Source organism: Lissotriton helveticus, chromosome 12, assembly GCF_964261635.1.
Source record: "Lissotriton helveticus chromosome 12, aLisHel1.1, whole genome shotgun sequence".
NCBI classification, from domain to species: domain Eukaryota; kingdom Metazoa; phylum Chordata; class Amphibia; order Caudata; family Salamandridae; genus Lissotriton; species Lissotriton helveticus.
The window spans coordinates 861,028,373-861,049,442 of NC_136073.1; the positions used below are offsets into that span (position 1 = coordinate 861,028,373).

A 21,070-nucleotide genomic window follows, 5' to 3' on the forward strand; every position below is an offset into this window, starting at 1 on the left:
CACTTTGCTGCATAGCAAGCTCTGGTAGTGGGCTTCCTTGCCTCTCTGATGATGTCCATGCATTCAGGGGGCAGGTTGAGGTAGCCAAACTCTAGGACCTCAGGAGCCAGATCGCCAGATTGAGCTGTTGCGGATCTGGATGCTGAATGTCGCCATGGTTCTGCGTCAAGAGGCTGGGGGTGAGATGCAGCCTTTGATGCGGTACCACGGAAAGTTCTAGAAACGTGGTGTACCATGGTTGGCGTGCCCATGTTGGAGCAACCAGGATGAGAGTCATCGAGTGTTGCTTTAGCTTTCTTGCCACCAGCGGAATGAGAGGCGCTGGGGGAAAAGCGTACGCAAATTTGCCTGACCAGTTCATCCATATTGCATTCCCCTGCGATTCCGGGTGAGGGAACCTGGCGGCAAAGCTTTGGCATTTTGCGTTTTCCCTTGTGGCAAACAGGTCTATCTCTGGATGACCCCACTGCTGGAAGTACGGGTGGAGTACTGATGGATGTATCTCCCACTCGTGCATTTGATGGCTGTACCTGCTGAGCAGATCCGCCATCTGATTGTCCTTGCCCGGGAGGTGTTCTGCCATGAGGAAGATGTTCCTCTGAATGGCCCACTTCCACATGCTCTGAGCCAGATGAGACAGCTGTGGCGAGTGAGTACCTCCCTGCTTCTGGATGTAGTACATGGCTGTCATGTTGTCCGTCCGGATCAACACGACCTTGTTGCACAGATGTACTTTGAAGGACTTGAGCGCCATGAAGATTGCCATCAATTCTAGGTAGTTGATATGCAATCGTTGTTGCTGGGTCGACCACAGTCCCTGCACCGTGTAGTGGAGCACATGCGCTCCCCACCCTTGGAGAGATGCGTCCGTCGTTAGGACAATCTGTGGCACAGGCTCGTGGAACGGTCGTCCCTTGCAAAGGTTGTGTGGATTCCACCAATGCAGAGAGTTGTATGCCCGACCGGTAACCAACACTAGGTCTGTCAGTTGTCCTTGAGCCTGTGTCCATTGATTTGCCAAGCATTCCTGGAGGGGGCGCATGTGCAACCTTGCGTGCGGGACTATGAAGATGCAGGAGGCCATCATTCCTATCAACTGCATGAACACTCTCGCTGGCAGGGAGTGTTGCGGTCTGAATCGTTGGATCAGCGACTGAATGCTGTTGATTCTGACTGTGTTTGGCTGAATTGTGAATCCTGTATTCAAGCATTTGGCTTCCGATACAAGCAACACACAACAATAAATAGTCTTTCCAAAAGGAAGAGATTGTGTGATGTATTCCTATAGGTTCTGTATCGATCCCCCTATTCCTGACCCTATTCTGGTTAACAAACTAACAAGTTAACTAGCAGTCAGCCCATGAGGCAGAAAACCCCCATGATGCAGGAACCGTTATCCGATAAAGCCACACTACGGCACAGGAACGTGTTATCTGATTAGGTCATAACGCTTGCCATCTAATTAGACAAGCGATATTCCTCCAGCCCCTGATAAGGCATACGGAGTTCTCATAACAAATCAAACCTATGACAACCTGGGAAAAACCCTGCGGCCATTGTTTTGATTTCACCGAGAACTTCAGCAAAAGAATGTGCTAACGACCTGGTCGTATGACATCCTTATTGACGTATCTATGTCCATCCTTACGTCAATCTCGGCACCTTAAAGGTATAAATATTACCGATATTGCCCTATGCAAACACACGCGGTGGTGACGAGGACGGAGCATCCAGACTTGCCGAAGCCCAGAGCAGAGCAGACCCCGCTGGCGCAGCCCCGCCTTCCTGACGCGCTGAGAACGAGCAGCTGCCTATTTCTCCTGCCGAGAAATCCAGCTCCGGCGTTTCCGGGTAGCCCTCGCAGGCAGCCTGGAATATCGAGACCAGAGACGAGAGATACCATCTCTCATTCATCCTAACTTCCAGGTACAGAACTGAATAACCCCTCGCAGAGAATTCTTTAGTCAGTCACTTGGCAAAAACAAACTTAACTTAAACTGTAACTTTCTATTCCCGCCCACGTATTAGACTTAGGTCAGGTACACGGGGTAGGCGTATCTAGAAACACCAGTTGAGTACGTTTAGTCAAATGTATATGTGTATGTAATATATTTTATTCATTTTAAACCTTCATATGGCTTAGAAACCATATCAATGTTTTTACAGTATTATTTATACTTCTGCTTTTAATGTATGCACTTTACTTAACTATAAGTATTGCGATAATATCGATCCATTTCTCTTGTACGAGAAAAGAGACTGATCAATAAATAACGTCTTTTATTGAACACGCCCGTCTCTTCCTTTTCTCTACAATCTGATGAGACTAAGAATGCACGTACTGACTGAGTAAAATAAATTGCCTTTTGTTCACACGACTCTCGAGATACACTCTTGATTAGGGGAGAGCAAAGTTGTCATGTTCTATGGTTGTCAGAAACTAAATCCCTTCTTGTCTAATCAGGGAAGTTAATTCCTTCCTGAACATTCGAGAAAGTTTCTAGTGAACTCTGAGCTAGCTGGCAAACCCAAAACTTTAAGTCTAATATCGACAGTAGTAGACCTAGTTAACGTCTGGTCTAGGCCTATACTATTGAAGGTATTATTCCAATGCGCAGAGCCTATTGGGATAATAGGAACTACACTACAATTGCTTCTCACATGTCACTGTACATTTATCGGACTTATGCCATTTGAGGACAACTTCAGATTAATATTGATAACTTGTTATAAACTTAAGTATTGCAAATAAAGAGACTTTATTAATGCCAATTTTGGGCACTCATCTTCAGAAAGATGGAAGGCACAGCTGGATGCTTGCAGAAACAAGTTAGTTACAAATCTCCAGTGTTGTTTTCTTTCAGATTCAGTCTATGATGTGAAGGTCCATTCAACTCCATAGTTCAACATACTTCAAGTGCGAATTAATAAAATATGCCAGTCCTGTAGGTGAGGACGCCTAATCTCATGTTTTATCTCAATAAATATTTACCCTTGTCCATGGAAGTTGCAGGTGAATTACGTTTTTGTCACCATTTATTCATATGCCTTAGTCAGAATAGCAGGGAGTACAAGAGGAAATGGCATACAAACACCATAGTGGAGGGTGAGACATGAGGCTCATTCTATTGGAGAGGGTGACAAAGAACTGCCTGTCCTACTTCTGACACCTTCGCCATCTCTGCAAGTAGTGTCTTGACCGGGAATGGGCATCTTCATCTTTTTGTTAGTGGAATCCAACAGAGCACGGCCCCTGCTGCCATTCCTCTTGTCGAATGTGTAACTGCTGCATACTGAAAGAGTTGACTGACATGCATGACTGAAGCAAATAGTCCCCACTACCCTTGTTGTTACAGCCTGCTTGGAGAATGGGCATCCTTTCTGTTGATGACCAAAGACACAAAAAGCAGACCCGTCTTTCTGTTGTGCTTAGTTTGGTTTACATACAATTTAACCCCTTCAACACTCATGACGAGCTCAGCTAGTCATGAAGTACACCTCTTGTACACTCATGACGAGCTGAGCTCGTCATGAACTGCGGGTTTTTCAATTTTCCAGCGCACAGCGGGAAAATGCACCGCATCTATGAGGTTAAGACCACTGCAGAAATTCAAAGAATGCTCTATCTTATCTGCTGTATTTACTGGCCTCTGGAAAGCAGTTTCAACATTACTGGTTCATTGAGGGGGAAATTCGTAGAGTCTGAGAACTTGGGACTCGTTCATCCAACCACTCCGACTCTATTTAAAGGTTGATTGATAGGAAAAGCCTATGGTAGAGTGAAGAGCAAGAGACCGCTCTTCTATCCAGGATGCCATCAAGGATGCCTGATCCCCTTGAGAACTCCGGGCAGGAGTGGTATGGGTGGAAAGACGTGCAGGAGGCCTGTGCTCCACTTGAGAGGAAAAGAGTCTCAGAGTGAGAGCCGCCTTGGAAACTCCAGCATGCCAAACTGCTGACACACTGCTTTCTAGGCAAAGGCAAACCGATGTAACCAAGGCTCTCCCCGCAGCTGAAAGAGACCTTGTGCCTACTCCGGATGGGAGATACCATACGTGATCCGCTAGGCATCGATGGCTGAATTCGTCCGCCCAGGCATTCAGGGAACCTGCCAGATGTTGAACCACCAAAGATATGGCCTGCTGTTCCAGCCATGTACAGAGACACAGGTCCTCTTGTCAAAGAGTCCACACCACCACTCTGCCTTATTTATGGCAGTACCACATGGCGGTAGTGTTTTCTGTGAACACTTGCACTAGCCTGCCTTTGATGGAGGGGAGAAAGGCTTTCAATGCCAATCGGTTCGCTCAGAGCTCCAGCAACTATATGTGGAGTCTGGATTCTGCCAGAGACCAGAGTCCTCTGATCTCCACCGCTCTCAGAGGGCCGTTCCATCCCAGAAGTGACGCATCTGTCACTATTGTGAGATCTGGTTGGAGAAGGGAGAGAGGCCTGCCTCTCAGCCAATCGTGGTTCAAAAACCACCACTGCAGGTCTCGTGCAGTTCCCTCTGAGATCTGGGTCATGTTGGAGAGATTCCCCTGGTGCTGGGCCATTGGAACTTCTGGTCCCACTGGTGAGCCTACATATGCCATCTGGCATGTTGTACTAGTAGGATGCAGGAGGCCATGATGCCTAGCAGACTCAGTCATTTTCACCGACATCGAGGATAGAGGCTGAAATATCAGAATCATAGCCTGAATATCTTGGACTTACCACTTGGGAGGATAAGTCCAAAACTGCACTGCGTCAAGAACAGCTCCGATTAAAGGGAGCGTCTGAGAGGGAGCCTGGTGTGACTTAGGCATGGTCACAGTGAACCCCTAGTTGGCCGTAGTCTGGAGACGGCCTGAGGCGAGCCTGCTTTCAGCAGCCAGTCGTCGAGATAAGGGAAGAATGACACCCCTGATCTGCGCAGATAAGCTGCGACCACCGCCATCACCTTTGTAAACACCTGAGGGGTGCTGGTAAGGCCAAAAGGCAGCACAGTTAACTGAAAATGTTTGTGGCCTAACAGCAGGTAGCGCTGATGGGCAGGTAGGACAGGAATGTGGACATAGGCGTCCTGCCAGTCCAACGCTACCATCCGGTCTCCAGGGCAGACAGGACCTGAACCAGAGTAAGCATTGTGAATTTATTTCCTTTTTGAGGAAGTAGTTGAGGACTCGTGGCTCTAGGATAGGACGAAGGCCCTTGTCCTTTTTCAGGACCAGAAAGTAGCAGAAATAACAACCAGAGCCTACTTCTGGCACCGGAACCCTCTCTATAGCTCCCTTTGCCAAGAGTGAGGGTTTCCTCCTGGAGCAAAGTCAAATGATCCTCTGTCAGCCAGTCGTAGGACGGAGGCATGGAGGGAGGTGTGGTCTCGAAGGGGAGGGAGTAGTCCCTTCGGACTATCTGGAGAACCCACATGTTTAATGTAATGCATTGCCAGTAGTGGAGATGATCCTGCCATGACTGGATGTCCATGATCTGGAAGAGCGAGACTAAGAGTGTTTGGAGGCTGTAGCTGCCGGGGTGATGGTGAATTGACCGGTCTTCGAGCTGTCCAACCCATGTGGTCAGAATGAACCGTGCCCTCGGCTGCACAGGGGTTAAGGAACTTCCACGGCTAAATGGCTGGGATACGGCTAGCACGGCTGAAAACCACATTCGTACCCAGGAAAGGCAGACTGGGAACATGCGGCCATTGAGAGGCCCATGACTTGGCCGTAGCCCATGAATCCTTAAAGCCCTCCGGTCGTGTTTGCCTTGTCGTCAAAGAGACAGGTGCCATTCACCCCTCCCATGCTCATGACTAGCTCAGCTCGTCATGAGCCACGGCGCTCTGGTGCTCATGACGAGGCTCGTGGAACACTAAGGTGCGGGGAGAATTCCCCTGCTGTCCTGATTGTTCCACGGGAGCCGGTGTCTCATTCTCATGACGAGCTGAGCTCGTCATGAGCATGCGGGCGATGTGTGCGCCCCCCCCCCCCCCCCAGCACAGCGCGGGAATTACCCCCGCAGCGAAGGGGTTAAAGGGCATGTCCTTGAGCAAGGCCTGGACATTCCACCAAACGCCAGATGTTTTCAGCCAGGCGTGGCATCTAATAGCCACCATTGATGAAATCGCTCTGCCCAGCGAGTCGGTCGTGTCTAAACCACACCTAATGACGAACTTTGCTGCATCTCACCCATCTGATACTGCTTGGGAATGGACGGGCCGGGCCTCCTCCCACACCTATGGCAGCACTGTTCAACAGTTTCCCCACAGAGTGTGGGAATAACGGGCCAATAAGCATGGGGTGTTCCCAGACTAACGCAAAGCTGGCGGAAGAAACATTTTTCTTGTCCCAACTGTCCAGCCTCTTGGAATCCCCTGTCTGGGGGTGCAGAATGGAATGTGCCATGGGACGTAGAGGTTTGGACTATCAAACTCTTCAGGGTGGGGTGGGTAGTGAAGACGTTTTGGTGGCGGCGGAGTCCATCCTATTCATAGGATCCCCTGTGCTGGGTTTGGACCAGGTTCCTAATATGACGTCCGCGAGTGCCTCATTGAATGGGAGCAAGGGTTCCAAAGAGGAAACTCCCGGCTAGAGCACCCATGTCAAAAGGTTAGTCTTAACCTCCACTAAAGAAAGCGTTTGCCTTTTCTTTTTCAGTGGAACTACAAATGACTCCAGTGGCTGGGAACTGATCTTTCTCTTATAAAGTGTCATCTTCCCTGTGTGGGCATCGATGTAATGCTCACAGTCGTCCTCAGATGCTGTGTGTCGATGTAAAATAGCACTGGACGTGGAATCCGAAGTCCCCGAGGCCTTCGGCACCGTTTGGGGTGCAAACGCCTTTGGTGGCACCCTTGGTGGTAGTGTGTAGATAAGTTTCGTCGACTTCTTGGCAGGTGGCTCCATCAGTTCCGGATCCGATGGCGCAGTCTTTGTCGACGGCAGGGCTTTCTCCCGAATCCTCTTGAGCGACTCTGTGACCTGTTTGGTAAATGAAGCAGAGGGTTTGACGACCGATGCTTCATGTTCGTCCACTTTGGAGGCCATCGGCGTGGCAGAAGAAGGCACCGATGAATCCTCGACTCCAACGGTTCGCTGCCCTGCAACCGTCTTAGGCGCCGCCGTCGTCACTGCAGATCCGTTGTCTTTGTGCCGAGGAGTAGTGGTTCCGGCCTTCGGATCCGGGCCCTTAGTGGCCTTTGCTTCGACCGTCTGTTTGGATGTCGACGCCCCAGACGTCGAGACGTGATGGACTACCTTCTTCGAGGACGTGTCCTTGGCCACCGCGTGTGGCGCCGGTGACTCGACGGCCTTCTTCGCCGGCTTTGTAAGTTTGGACGGGACGTCGGCCGTCTTAGATGACGTCGAAGCCGTAGGTTTCGGTTTAGGCGTGACGTCGGCCATCTTAGATGTTGTCGAGGCCGTAGGTTTCGGTTTAGGCGTGACGTCGGCCATCTTAGATGTTGTCGACTGTACTGGTTGCGGTTTCAGTTTCGATACGCGCAACAATGGCTCCTCCGGTGTATCCGTGGCCCGGCCCGAAGGCGTGGCTGGGGATATCGGTGCAGGGTCGTGGGTAAGGCCGAGTGGCGATCCCGTGACCTGAGCCTGAGTCGAGTAACTTTCGGGGCATAGCTCTTCCTCTGAGCTATCTTCCGCGGTCCCATAGACTTCTTCGTCGTCCCCTACCTCATTGACGTATTCAAGGTCTTGGCTCTGTCCATCGATGTATTCTTCAGGATCGGCCTCGACCTCCGTTGATGGCGGTGAAATTTGAAGATGATGGCTTTGGCCGTCTTCTGCGGGGTCGTCGAATATGTCGTCGGGTGCCGGTGCTGCGTGCAGGGCCTCGAGGCGCGCCGCGCGCCGATGCTTGAGAGTCTTCTTTGACCTGAATTTGGAGCAGGCCATGCAGTTGCCCTCGTCGTGATCCGGCGAGAGACATTTATTACAAACTGGATGCACGTCGATGTGTGGGTACTTGGACCCACACACGGGGCAGCGCTTGAACGGACTCCGTTCCATGATGAGTTCGTCGGTGGCTCGCTGCGAGTACAGGGCCTCGATGTCCGAAGAGTAGCAACTCCCCAGAAATCCGACACGAAGAGTCGGACGATGCTCGGGACCGTTCGCAACAATACCGACGCGAGTATCGAAGGCCTTTTGGCCTTAAGGAAGTTATTTTTTCGATTCCGACAAGGAGGCGTCGAAATCACATCCGAACCCAATGGCGGAAAAAAACAATCTGGGGATGGAGCCGATGCCCATGCGCACTGTAGTCCAGGGGAGGAGCCATTTATCTCGTGATACTTCGAAGACTCTTCCAGGACAACAATGTGCAATCATCCGGACCCAACACTAGGCGGCGATCTATGCTAAAGATATGAATTTAGCAGCCCACATGCCTCGAACTGGTCAGTTAATTTCTGTATCTTCATGCGGCAGTTGTCTCTGAGGATCAGAGAGCGGCATTATATGTGTAATCTTGACGAATAAAATCTGTTTTTAAAAAAAAAATGGGAGATGATAGCTCTCTTCAAGGATCAGCGCTTGACTAGTGCGGAAAGAACAGACATCAGCAAGCCGAAATGGCATCTATATAGGTGACTCGGACGTCACTTCTGCGCAAACTACGTTACGTCGAGCCAACTGATGCCACCTACCGGTGCACAGGGGTATTGCTTTAAGAATAATCTATCGAGTCTGACCCCATGAAAATTCAAAGGTAAGGAATAGGTGGCTAGATGTCTCTATCAGATAAGCTGGGCCAGGAACATACTGAACTCCCACTTGCTTGACGGCACACACTAGTAGAAAGTCTCTGAACAGGCTATTTGACTCTGTTGTTTATACAAGAAAAGCATGCCTGCTGCTGCACCAAAAGTGTGATGTCTGAAAATAGTTGACTGATGGACACTTACACACACAAAACTTAATTTGTGTTGCTAAAGACACCCTGGCATGGAAAATAATTCTCTTGCAGTCCACTGGGCTATAGAGGTAAGACAACCTGATGTGCTTGGGGCCAGGTAGCCAATGGTCAAAAAGGTGTGCTGCAATGGAGAACTGGACCAACACATCTAGACAGGAGATCCGGGTGCAAGTCAAGAGGGCAGAGAAGCTCTTCCGCACACCGAGTAGTAGATATATCAAACTCTCTGCCATGGTGCGGGGATTATGAGACATGACCCACACTTTATTTCGCTGATGGTCAATAGACTAGGCGCAGCGTTCTATTCCAGGATAGACAACAGACTTTAAACTGGATTACTAAGTACATGCAGGAGTAAATAAAGCATTTTTTTGTTGGTGTAAATGGCAACAACCTCTCGAATGTTTTCCCTATAACAAAATGCTTAATATAGTTGGACTGGTTTCAGCACCTTTGACACTTCCCTTTCAACCTGCTGAGTGGTGTCAGTCCAATCCTATCTGGTACCAGGCAGATGTTCTGTCCTCAGTGTGATCCTGTGAAGATTCATATGTACTGTTTAATTAAGTACAATGCAAAGTGTTGTGATGAGGTAGTGGGTAATATTAAAATGATTTTATTAAGGTCCTTGGTTCCCCTAAAATAGAATCATTCAGAATACTTCAAATTTTAAAGAAACTTGGACCAAGCGTTCACAAAAGCAGACTTTCAATACGAAATGGCAAACTGGAGTTTCAATTTAGGATACTAATCTACAAACGGTACCATTCAAAACACAATGTTCACACTTGCAGATGATATAGTTTGTTATGACGCTAGAATGATTATCAATTAATGCAATTACCTGTTTAAATAAGAAGTGCCTGAACTTGCAATTTCTTCTTGCCCCTGAGTCACATAGAAGAACATCGGTTTGTCTGGCTGTGGCCACTGGAAATCAAATCCTTTTTTCACACGATCAGCTAAAGGAGGGAGAGGTTACATTTTTTTTTTGTTTAAAATGGCGCAGAGTGCAGCTTTGTAAAGGGAAAGCAAAACAGGACAGAGGAACACGACAGGCATACTGAAGTATGGTATACAAGTTACTCCAGTAAATAATGTATTGTTAACCTCTTCATCCAGTAAATCTTCTATGGTCAATTAATCGTAGCATAATTAACACTTTTAGCAATGACATTTCTTTTACCTGTGACTGCAGTTCTCCAACATTGAATCTTTCTTAAATTCTTATCTTGAATTACTCCCTGAAGCCCGACTGGGAACCCTTGGCAGCCAATAATATTCAAGCAGTATTCCATTACAGCAACTAAGATTGAAGTCAGCCATCGAATAGCACCTCATTTTATGACAGGGTGTCAGGTCAATCAGGTGGAGGAGCTCAGAGCTCCAACCCTCAGAGCACCACCTGACAGATTTTCATTGGAATATACATAGGCAACAGGGAATCCTAGATTTCACATTCCAAATCTCTTTAAGCAATGCAAGTTGTGTGATGCGAGAAAAACTTTCACAGAAATGCACAAAATGTATATTTTGTGCCCTTAAGTATGACCATGTGTCAAAGAACTCTTAACCAACAAGATATTCAGCACAATAACTGAATTGTGTAAACCCCCACCAAGAGACATTTTGCACCTGCCTAGAAGATGCAGATTTAAAGTCATGGTGATCTGACTGTAGTACTTGACGATCTAGGGGCTGTCATCCAGGACGTTGTTGACAATTTTTTTTGTCTGTGCCTCACAAAATCTGAAGAGGCTCTATGATGTTCCTTTTCCTTTCTGGTGTGGTGGGAACAGATGACGCAGGCTTTGAAGAGACTATGACGCTTCTCCTTTTTAGATGGCTTGCCCTCCTGGAGGGTCTGAGGTGTTTCCTGCCCTTTCCAGGGTAGTCGTCCTGGGATTTGGCTCTCTTGTGAGGCCTGGATGAGCCCAGACTGTCCTCATCAGAAGACATTTGTTGCTTAGTGGACTGGTGCCACAAAAGTAGCCTCCCCTCTCTATCTCGGACAGTCTTGGAAGAGAAAGTGCAACAGGTTTTGCACAGTCTTACCTCATGGGTGGGATGAAGATAATAAATGCAGTCCTTATGTGGATCGTCCATATTAACTCTTATCCTGCCACAGGTCTTACATGGGCGGAAAAGGCCTATTTTTTTACCGTCCTGCTGTAGGAAGTTTGAAGAAGAAACTGAGTAGAACTTAGGGAGACTACCTTCAAACAAGACATGCAGTGAAAATCTGAGGGACACTGCCTCTGCTGGGAGTGTTCTAGAGGGTACTAGCAGCTGATTGGTTGCTTCTCAGCTATTGATCCGTCTTTTAAAAGGACATAGATAGCTATTTCAAACATGTTTCAGGGCAATTGTAGCTTATAGCATTAATTAAATATTGCTTGATTATGTTACCATGGGACTCCCATCTCGATGACCGGGAATGATTCAAGCATGCATATCTATGAAAGATACCCAAATACTGGATAACCACCGATAAGTTCCCATATACTCCTTCAAAAAATGTCATCTTTACCCTCCATGACCACACCATCAACAATTCAGGATAAGGAATCTGCCACAAGCACTCAGTTGTCACCAAATACACAGATGATAAGCATGGCTTCTTCATTATTGAAAGGATGGCAGTCGAAGAAAATACAGTTGATGACAACCACGCTAAGAAGCTGAAACAGAAGTGTGCCTCCTGCAGGGGGCACACTACAAGATGCGTTCGGTCTAAGGTTTCTAATGATTAATGCAACAGCGTCAGAGGTGTGCATGTTAAACAGATGCCTGTACTAATTAATACTCTAAGCATGCTTGGTGCATCCTTCAAAAACATGTTGGTGCTTGAAGTGTAAAGACACAAGTACACGTTTGGAATCAGTAGCAGTTGGAATTGTCTGGGCAGACAGGAATGGAGAAGAGCGATGTTGCTTATTCAAAAATTATTTGTTTTCCTGCAATGCCTGTTTGAACAACTAAACAAACATTACTCTTTTGCAGCTAAATATGTTTTTTCTGCCTCTCTCGAATATGAAGGTCAGGGTCAGTCCTACTGGGATTTGCACACACAGCATGCCACTTTCTGAGGTGCACTGACTACAAGACGTTTGACATGAGCAGGAGGGAAGAAAGAGTATCAGGAGATGGGGTGGAGACAGCCTCCCTAGTCAGTGAGCATGCATTCCTCTGGTTTGAGGGTGTAGAGTAGGCACTTAAGTAAGGAAACATGGAGAAAGGGCTGTCCTTAGAACGTTTGAAGGCCTTGTTAGGAAAGGGATGTTCGTTACTTGTGTTTCCTGAGCACAGCAGATTTGGTAGATGGTTAGATGGTAGAGGTTGGACTGCACTTTCTATTGCCTAGGTATGGGAGTTTTCTAGGCAGGTCCTTTCCTTTTGTGTGTCTGATTACAGGAGGGCTGAATGACAGCATGATTGCAAGTTCTCACATTTTGTTTATGTTGCGAGAGCTCCAGATTTGAGTAAGCCCCAACCCTAACCGCTCAGAGAAGCATTACTTTAATGAAACTCGCTAAAACAGACTGTTCTCCTTCATCCCCGCCCTCATCAGAGGGACAGGGGCAACAGCATCTCCAGCACAAACATTTACCATACAACATTATTGATTTTGTTCCGATTTTATGCGAAAATGAATTATATTTAACCATGAGTGGTGAATGTGTGTGCATGCTTGGGTTCAAGACTGATTTGCATATGGCTGGGTATGAATTGGAATGGCATGTGAGCAAAAGAACAATGGATTTAAGCCCAGATCGCTGTACTAGGGTGAATGTATGACATTGTTCAGCATTTTGTCCATCAATTGTTCTTTTTTCATTTGCTTGGGTTTTCATGTCAAACTGTGTTTTTTTTAAAATATGCAAATAATGCTTCCTTTTACAGTTTTCCATGTCATCACAAAGCAGTCAAAATATTTCTAAAAGCACTGCATGAAAACTGTCCTTGACTTAAAACATCCATTTGTCAGCTCACTTTTTTCTTTCGTACAAATGAACAAGTTACTTTCCTTCGGTAACGCTTTTTCTGGTAGATACAATATCTGCCTGTGGATTCCTCACCTTGTGAATATCCCCCTTGCGTCAGCAACATTCGGAAATTCTTTTTGTAGCTTCACGCCGATGTGGACTTGGACGTCACAGAGACACGGCATCGCTCGCGACTCCGCTGACGTCACCGATGCCTATAATAGGCCCACGCCGGCGTGATGACATCAGTCCCGCCCTTTTTTCCGTGCCTTCGAGGCACACGGACGGACCAATGACAGTAGACATATACACAGTATACGCAGTACAAATATCAAGGGAAAACACACACAGTGTGAAGCAAATGCAATAAAACAATTGAAATAAACAACCCCATGACAATAAAACAAAAACATTACAGAAACTCTGGTATAGAAGAGTGGACAACGGGGAGGCGGGTGGGTCAGTGAGGAATCCACAGGCAGATATTGTATCTACCAGAAAAAGCGTTACCGAAGGTAAGTAACTTGTTCTTCTGATAGATACATCTGCCGTGTGGATTCCTCACCTTGTGAATAGAGTCCCACAGCAGTCCCCACTCTTGGAGGAGGGTGTCCTCTCTTCTAAACCAGGAGATCCTGGAGGACAGAGCGCGCAAAGTGGCCGTCCCTCCTCACTTCGGAATCCAAGCAGTAATGCATCGCGAAAGTGTGGAGGGAACACCAAGTTGCCGCCCTACAAATGTCCTCTACTGGAACACCTCTAGCCAATGCTGAGGTTGAAGATTTAGCTCTTGTAGAATGAGCCCTTATACCCTCTGGTGGTTCCTTACCGGCCAAAGAGTAGCAGATCTTTATACAGAGGACGATCCATCTTGATAAAGTTCTTTTATGGACCGCTCTTCCTCTCTTGCAGCCAGCAAAGCCAATGAAGAGCTGGTCATCCAACCGACAGTCTTTAGTTCTGTCCAGATGAAAAGACACCGCCCTCTTGGGGTCCAGACGGTGTAATCTCTCCTCCTCCTTGGAAGTGTGTGGGGGAGGATAAAAGGTACGGAGGGTAACAGATTGACCAAGGTGGAAAGGAGTCACCACCTTAGGCAGAAAAGCAGCCCTGGTCCTAAGAACCATCCGATCAGCATGAATGGTCAAGAAAGGGGGCTTGGAACTAAGAGCTTGAAGCTCACTTACCCTCCTTGCCGAGGTTATTACAACGAAGAAGACTACCGTAAGAGTCAAAAGCCTCATAGGACATTTGTGAAGCGGCTCAAAGGGAGCACCCATCAAAAAGGTCAAAACAAGATTTAAGTCCCACTGAGGCACAATAAAAGGAGTAGGAGGGAACTTATTTGTGAGGCCCTTCAAAAACCTTAAAACTACAGGAGATTTAAAAAGAGATGGCTGGTCAGGCAAGCAGAGAAATGCCGACAGCGCTGAAAGATAACCTTTCACCGTGGCAACAGCAAGACCCTGCTGCGCCAGAGAAAGGGCAAACTGGAGAATATTAGACAAATGGGCTCTCAGAGGGTCTATAGATCTCTCCCCACACCAAGCGACAAATTTTGACCATCTATAAGAATAGATGGACTTGGGGGAGGAGCCAAGCTCGCGTCCGAGATGGCCGCGTTTTAGCTCGGCTCCGTTCGCCTGCCTGTTTTTATCGTCTATCCTGCTGTTATCCTGCCCCGGGAAGCCCTCTTTGTTGTGCTGTAGTGCTAAGACGCCTTGCAGGCACTCACCTTTTGCTCCGGTGGTCCTCGGGTGCCGTGGATCCTGTACGGCGCTCCCGCTCGCTTCGGGGCCTCCGGAGCGGGCTGGCCTGGACCTTCTTGGCGGCGCCCGGACGGAGCGGAGCATGATGATCGGCCCTTGATGGCGCAGTGGACGTGGTCGTAGAGGCCGTTGTGCGTATAGGCCGGCTGTGGCTTGCTGGCCGGCTCCGGTAGGCCGGAGGCGCTGCCTCCCGTTGACGGGGCTAACCGTACATTCGGCTTGCTCCCCCTTTGTTCTCCGGTCCGGCCATTTTGATTTCCTCCGCCCGGACCCGGAGAACGGGACCGGCGGCACTGGGGAGCCGGCGATTCCCCATCTTCTGGTGGCCCCCCTTCCTGCCCTGGAGTGCCCTGCTGCCGGTCGGCTGGTCTTCATTTGCCTCGCTGCTGCCCGGACGGAGGTTGACGGCTGCCGCGGCCCCGCCGGGCTTTCAAGATGGCGGCCGACCCAGAATGTCTCAGCCGGGCCTGGACGAGCGCTGGAGGCCCGCCGCATGACCCGGGTGCCGGATACTGTAAAGGTTTTCCTACACTTAAGGATATCCTGGATGCCCTACACTCCTGGCGAGCTTCTTTGGCCGCACCCGTTGTCACCCTGGAGGTGGATCCTCTCTTCGGGCCGTTCGGGCCCCCGAAACTGGGTGCGGCTTCACTGTTGCAGGGTGCGGCTGGCCCTCTCCTAGGAAACATGGGCCCGGCAACTGCCGCGTCTGTTGGGGTGCGGAGTTCCGTTGCCCTTCATCGTCCTGTGCTGTCTCCTCTGCCGCTGGTCCGGGAGCCGGATCCCGTCTGGACTGGACTCGATGACTCTTCCTGCCTTTTTTCGCCTCGGCTGACCGGCCATGGCTCCTGTGCCAACCCAGCTGGGTCGGCCTTTCTCGAACTGTCCCTGAAATTGTGCCTGCATTGTGTGCGATGTTCTATGACTTTCCTGGATCTTCCGGGCTTTACTCCACGTGTCTTATCTGGACTGCCGTCGGATCTCCCTGTTCTTTGCCTTCTGTTCTTCGCGGTCTGGTTCTTAGTGAATCGGACGGCTACAACTTTGGACAAACAAGGACAGGGCTGATACAAACTTGCCTTTGTGTGCGGTAGTCTTGTACTGGTTGGATGATCGGCATGTAACGGTATGATTATGTGTGATTTTACGGTGCTCCTGGAGTGTATCCTGATATTTTTTGACTTCCCGAGGGCTCTGCCCCCTTTTTTGCAGGCGGGTGGGTGGGTGCAGACAATTCTGTTCCTAGGCCCTCTCCCGTGTGTTTTCTCCCTTTTCCCTTCCCCTCCCTTTTTTTTTGTCTTCTGTTTCCGTCTTGTCTTTGCTCTTCTATATTTCGGGTTCTAATTAGGGCGACAGGCACGCTGCTGGGGGGTAGGCCATAGCCTTCTGCAGGGGTGCAGGGTGGGCTTGAGGGGTGGGTGGGGGGGTCACTGTCACTTTGGGGGGTCTTTTTCCCCCCTTTTTTTTCTCCCTTTTTTGTTCTATGGCTCTTGAGTATTCTCTTTTTCGGGACTCCGTCTCGTCATGTGTCCCCCTGGGGTGTTTCTGATGCATTGACCTTCCGGTCGTATTGTGATTATGGCTCACTACGTATTCCGTCATCGATCTTTAATGGATGCCGTGTGCCGGTTTGTGTTTTCCTGCTTTGTCGCCGGGGGGCGCGTGGTCGGGGAGGAGTCCCTTCCTGTTTCCTTTTTCTTCCTTCCCCTCCCTCTTTCGTGGGGGATTTCCTTCCTTTTATTGGGGTGTGTACCGTATTGCTTTTTACGATGGGATCATTTTTACTCATGTTTGTTAAGTCGGGTTGTTGCTGTGGTGGGTGGGCGCTGGCCGGCGAACGCCATATCCTCTCCTTGTGGTACCTCAGTTGGGATTGTATTTATCGATATGTTTGGTTTGTGTTGGATTTATCCTGTAGTTTCTATGATCGCCGAATCGCGGCTCACCACGGCCCCTCCCTTGTTGCTTGACTCACTGCCCGTCATGATCCTGTACTCCCCGTTCCCATAAAAGAAAATCAACCTTCACGTATCCTGTCCCTGCTGATTGCTCTATGGCTTTTGATATGTCTTATGTGTTCTTTTTGTCATATCCTGTGGACACGTTTGTATTGCTAATTAGGCTTTTGCTATGTGGTGGCCAGCCCGTTGGGTTGTAGGCCCGTATTTGTGAGCACTCTTTGTACAATAAAGGTTTAAAAAATAAAAATAAAAAAAAAGAATAGATGGACTTAGTGGAGTCACCCCTGGCTGACAAGATGGCATCCACCACGTCAGGCGGGAGAGAAAAAGAGATCAGGTTGCCCCGTTCAATCTCCAGGCATGAAGGTGTAATGTCTAGAGGTGGGGGTGAAGAACCTGCCCCTCCATCTGAGAGAGGAGGTCTGCCCTGAGAGGGAGACGGAGCGGCGGGTGAGAAGAGAGGTGGAGAAGATCCGTATACCACACCCTTTTTGGCCAGTCCGGGGCGACCAATATGACTTGGGCCCGGTCTTGGCGAATCTTCCTCAGAACCCGAGGAATCAAAGGTATGGGAGGAAACGCGTAAAGGAGCCGATTTCCCAAACTCAACTGAAACACGTCCCCCAAGGCTCCTTGCATCGGATACTGGAGACTGCAGAACGACAGGCAGTGAGCATTCTCGCGAGTAGCGAACAGGTCCACCCGAGGAGTCCCCCACATCTGAAAGATGTCGTGAACCACCTCCGGGTGAAGCCTCCACTCGTGGTCGGCAGAGAACTGCCGACTGAGACTGTCTGCACGAACGTTCAGAACCCCGGCCAGATGATTTGCCATCAGACAAACCCGATGGTCCTGAACCCAGGACCAGAGACGCTGAGCCTCTCTGCAGAGACACTGCGACCCCACTCCTCCCTGTTTGTTGATGTACCACATCGCGGTCGTGTTGTCCGTCAGGACTTGGACCGAACGACCGCGAAGGGAAGGGAGGAAGGCCTTGAGCGCCAAACATATCGCCCGCAATTCTAGAAGGTTGATGTAAAGCAACCTTTCCTCTGGAGACCAAAGACCCTTGACCTCCAGATCCCCCAGATGAGCACCCCACCCTAGAGTGGATGCATCCGTTATCACTGTGGCCACAGGAGGAGGCAGCTGAAAAGGCTTCCCCTGAGACAGGTTGCCTTCCACGCCCCACCAAGACAGATCCGCTGCAGCTTCTCTGGAGATCCTCACTGACTCCCTGAGATCTCCGTTGTGTTGATACCACTGCCTGCGGAGGCACCACTGGAGCGTCCTCATGTGCCAGCGTCCATGGTTGACCAACAGAATGCAAGAAGCCATCAGACCGAGCAGGCGAAGGACCTTCAGGACTGGAACGACCGCTCCATTGTAAAATAAAGGAATCATTTCCTGTATGTCGCGAATTCTTTGAGGAGGAGGGAATGCGCGACATACAGTTGTGTCCAGTACAGCACCTATGAACAGGTTGCGCTGGGAGGGCACCAGGTGAGATTTGGGTACATTTATCGAAAAACCCAACCTGTACAACAACTGAGTTGTCTCCTGCAGATGATGGAACACTCTCTCCGACGACTCTGCTTTGATCAGCCAGTCGTCCAAATAGGGGAATACTGGAATCCCTGATCTTCTGAGATGAGCCGCCACCACTGCCATCACCTTGGTGAAGACTCGAGGCGCAGTAGTAAGTCCAAACGGAAGGACCGCAAACTGATAGTGCTGCGATCCCACTGTAAAACGGAGATACTTCCTGTGCGACTTCAGGATGGGGATGTGAAAGTACGCATCCTGCAAGTCGAGTGACACTTCAGGATGGGGATGTGAAAGTACGCATCCTGCAAGTCGAGTGACACCATCCAGTCTTCTTCTAACAGCGCTTGAAGAACCTGAGCAAGGGTGAGCATCTTGAATTTCTCCTGTTTCAGATAGAGATTCAAGATCCTGAGATCCAGGATTGGACGAAGTCTGCCATCCTTCTTGGGAATCAGGAAACACCGGGAGTAGCATCCCTGACCTCTTTCCTGCTTTGGGACCACCTCTATCGCACCTTTTCTTAGCAGAGTCTGAACTTCCTCCTGTAGGAGCAACAGATGTTCCTCTGTGCAATACCCCTGGCAAGGAGGGTAATTGGGAGGGAATTCCCGAAAGGGAAGTGCATACCCAATTTCTACGAGATTGAGAACCCAAAGATCTGATGTAACTGATTCCCAATCCCGTAGAAAGTGGGTAAGCCGACCCCCCACTGGACCCACATGATCCTGAATGGCGGATCTAGGGCTGCTTTTCTGTGGCTAGGAGGTGGAGGAGGAAGAGGCTTGACGCCCTCGAGGACGTGCTCTTTGCTTTCCCCTGTATGACCTATAAAAGGTATTTTGCTGCTGCTGTTGACCTTGCCTATAGGTACGAAAAGAAGAGCGTCCAAAACCTCTGAACTTTCTGGTCGTTGAACCTCTTACTTGAAGACCAAGAGATCTAGCAGTTGCTCTGCTATCCTTAAACCTCTCTAAGGCTGTATCTGCCTTCTTGCCAAAGAGTCCTTCTCCATCAAAAGGCAGATCTAACAATGCAGACTGCACATCCGCAGAAAAATCCGAGGATTTCAGCCAAGCTGATCGTCTTGTGGCAACCGCAGTGACCATGATCCGTGCCACTGAATCTGCAGTATCTAGACCGCTCTGGATAACTTGACGAGCTGCCGCTTGAGTATCAGATAAAACCTCCTCAAAGTCACCCCTGCAGTCTTCTGGAACCTTTGGAATCAATAAACGCATTGAGTCCATAAGTGCGTGCACATACCTCACCCTGAGACAAGTGGCATCGTTGATTTTAACGCCATACTTGCATAGGAGAAAGTTTTCTTGGCCACTTGATCCTGCTTTTTGGCCTCCTTGTCACCAGGCACTTGGGGAAAAGCACCAACTGACTTTTTTGAGCACGCAGCCTGAATCACCAGGCTTTCAGGAGAAGGGTGAGATGATAAAAAGGCAGGGTCTTCGTGAGCCACCCTATATCTCCTAGCCACACTTTTTGAGACAGCAGGAGCAGAAAGAGACTTCTTCCACACCTCCATAATAGGTTCAGTTAACGCCTCATTAAAAGGGAGTAATGGTTCCACAGCTGAGTTTGGTGAATGGAGAACCTCTGTAAGCAGATTAGATTTAAACTCAACAGTAGGTAATGTCAAACCTAAAAGTCCTGCTGCCTTCCCCATTACAACGTGATTTGGCTGGACATCTTTTGAAGGTGCATTCGGACCAGATGGCATCTCCCACTCAGGGGAAAAATCAAGGCCACTAGCATCAGCCAGTTCCTCGAAACAATCCTCATCCAGCTCACCTTCCTCCAAGTCTGGGCGAGACTCGTAATAACTACGTTCCTCTAGGAGGCGTTGTGCTTCTCTCCTGGACCTCTCCATCACACGGAACGCAGTCGGATCCACTACCGACTCCGACAGAGCCGGAACCGACGTCGGTACAGTATCGGAAGGCTTAGAAGGATGTTCCAAAGACTTGCTTGGAGTGGGCGACGCCGGTATCAGAGTCGTCGACTTCGGTCGAGCCGGCGTCGACCTCGGTGTCGACCTCGGCGGAGCCAGGTACTGCCACAGTGGAGTCGGGGCTGGCATATACGGCATGAAAGGTGCCGGGGCATAAGTGTGTGGAACACCCAAATTAAATGCCATTGGACCCATGGGACCCGAAGGCGCACCAGAGGGGTACCATGACCTCGAGAATACCCCATACATAGCGCTGAGGAACGCTGATGGATCCTGACCTGGTGCAGGAAAAGGTGGATGATCACCTTCATGTTGACCTCGAGGCTCTTCAACAGGCGCCGATTCATCTTCCTCATTAGGAACTTCCTCCGCCTCTTCTTGAGCCGGAGACGGCGTCGGATTGGAAACCGGAGTCGGAGATTGAACCTGTGACTCCGAAGGCGAGGCTTCACCTTCCCGATCCGAATCTTCTTGTGGTGGGATCCCCTTCGATTTAACTTTCTTGGGCGACCTCGACTTCGAGCCCGATTTCTCACCCGAATGAAGTCGAGACTCATGCCTCCTTTTCTTGTGCTTCTTATGCGACCTCGAAGCATGATCTGATGAGGACTTCGAAGCCGACGCCTCTCGAGACCTTGATCTTGACTTCCTCGAGCGGGATCTTGAAGTCTTCTTTCTTTTATCGGCTTTCAGCCTTGCCACAAGAAGTTTTGTCTCCCTCTCTCGCAGGGCCTATGGGTTCATTTTTTGACACGACGAACATCCATCCACGTCGTGGGCGGAACTTAAACACCAAATACAGTCCTGGTGTGGGTCCGTAACGGACATCATTTCCCCGCATTCCCTGCAGGGTTTAAATCCAGTCTTCTTTGTCGACATTCTAGGGAGACAAGTTCAAGAGAACAGAGAAAACGAAGAAAATAGTAA

At 49.3% G+C, this 21,070-nt stretch overlaps 1 protein-coding gene across 3 annotated transcripts in view; it reads right to left on the reverse strand.

The window, feature by feature from the left end:
- UPF1 (UPF1 RNA helicase and ATPase) overlaps positions 1-21,070 on the reverse strand; it is a 276,443-nt gene that overhangs the window by 95,214 nt on the left and 160,159 nt on the right. For all 3 annotated transcript variants that reach the window (XM_078669700.1, XM_078669698.1, XM_078669699.1), the window contains exon 16: positions 9,761-9,878. In XM_078669700.1, the coding sequence (XP_078525826.1) occupies positions 9,761-9,878 (118 nt within the window). The remainder of the gene's footprint in view (positions 1-9,760; positions 9,879-21,070) is intronic.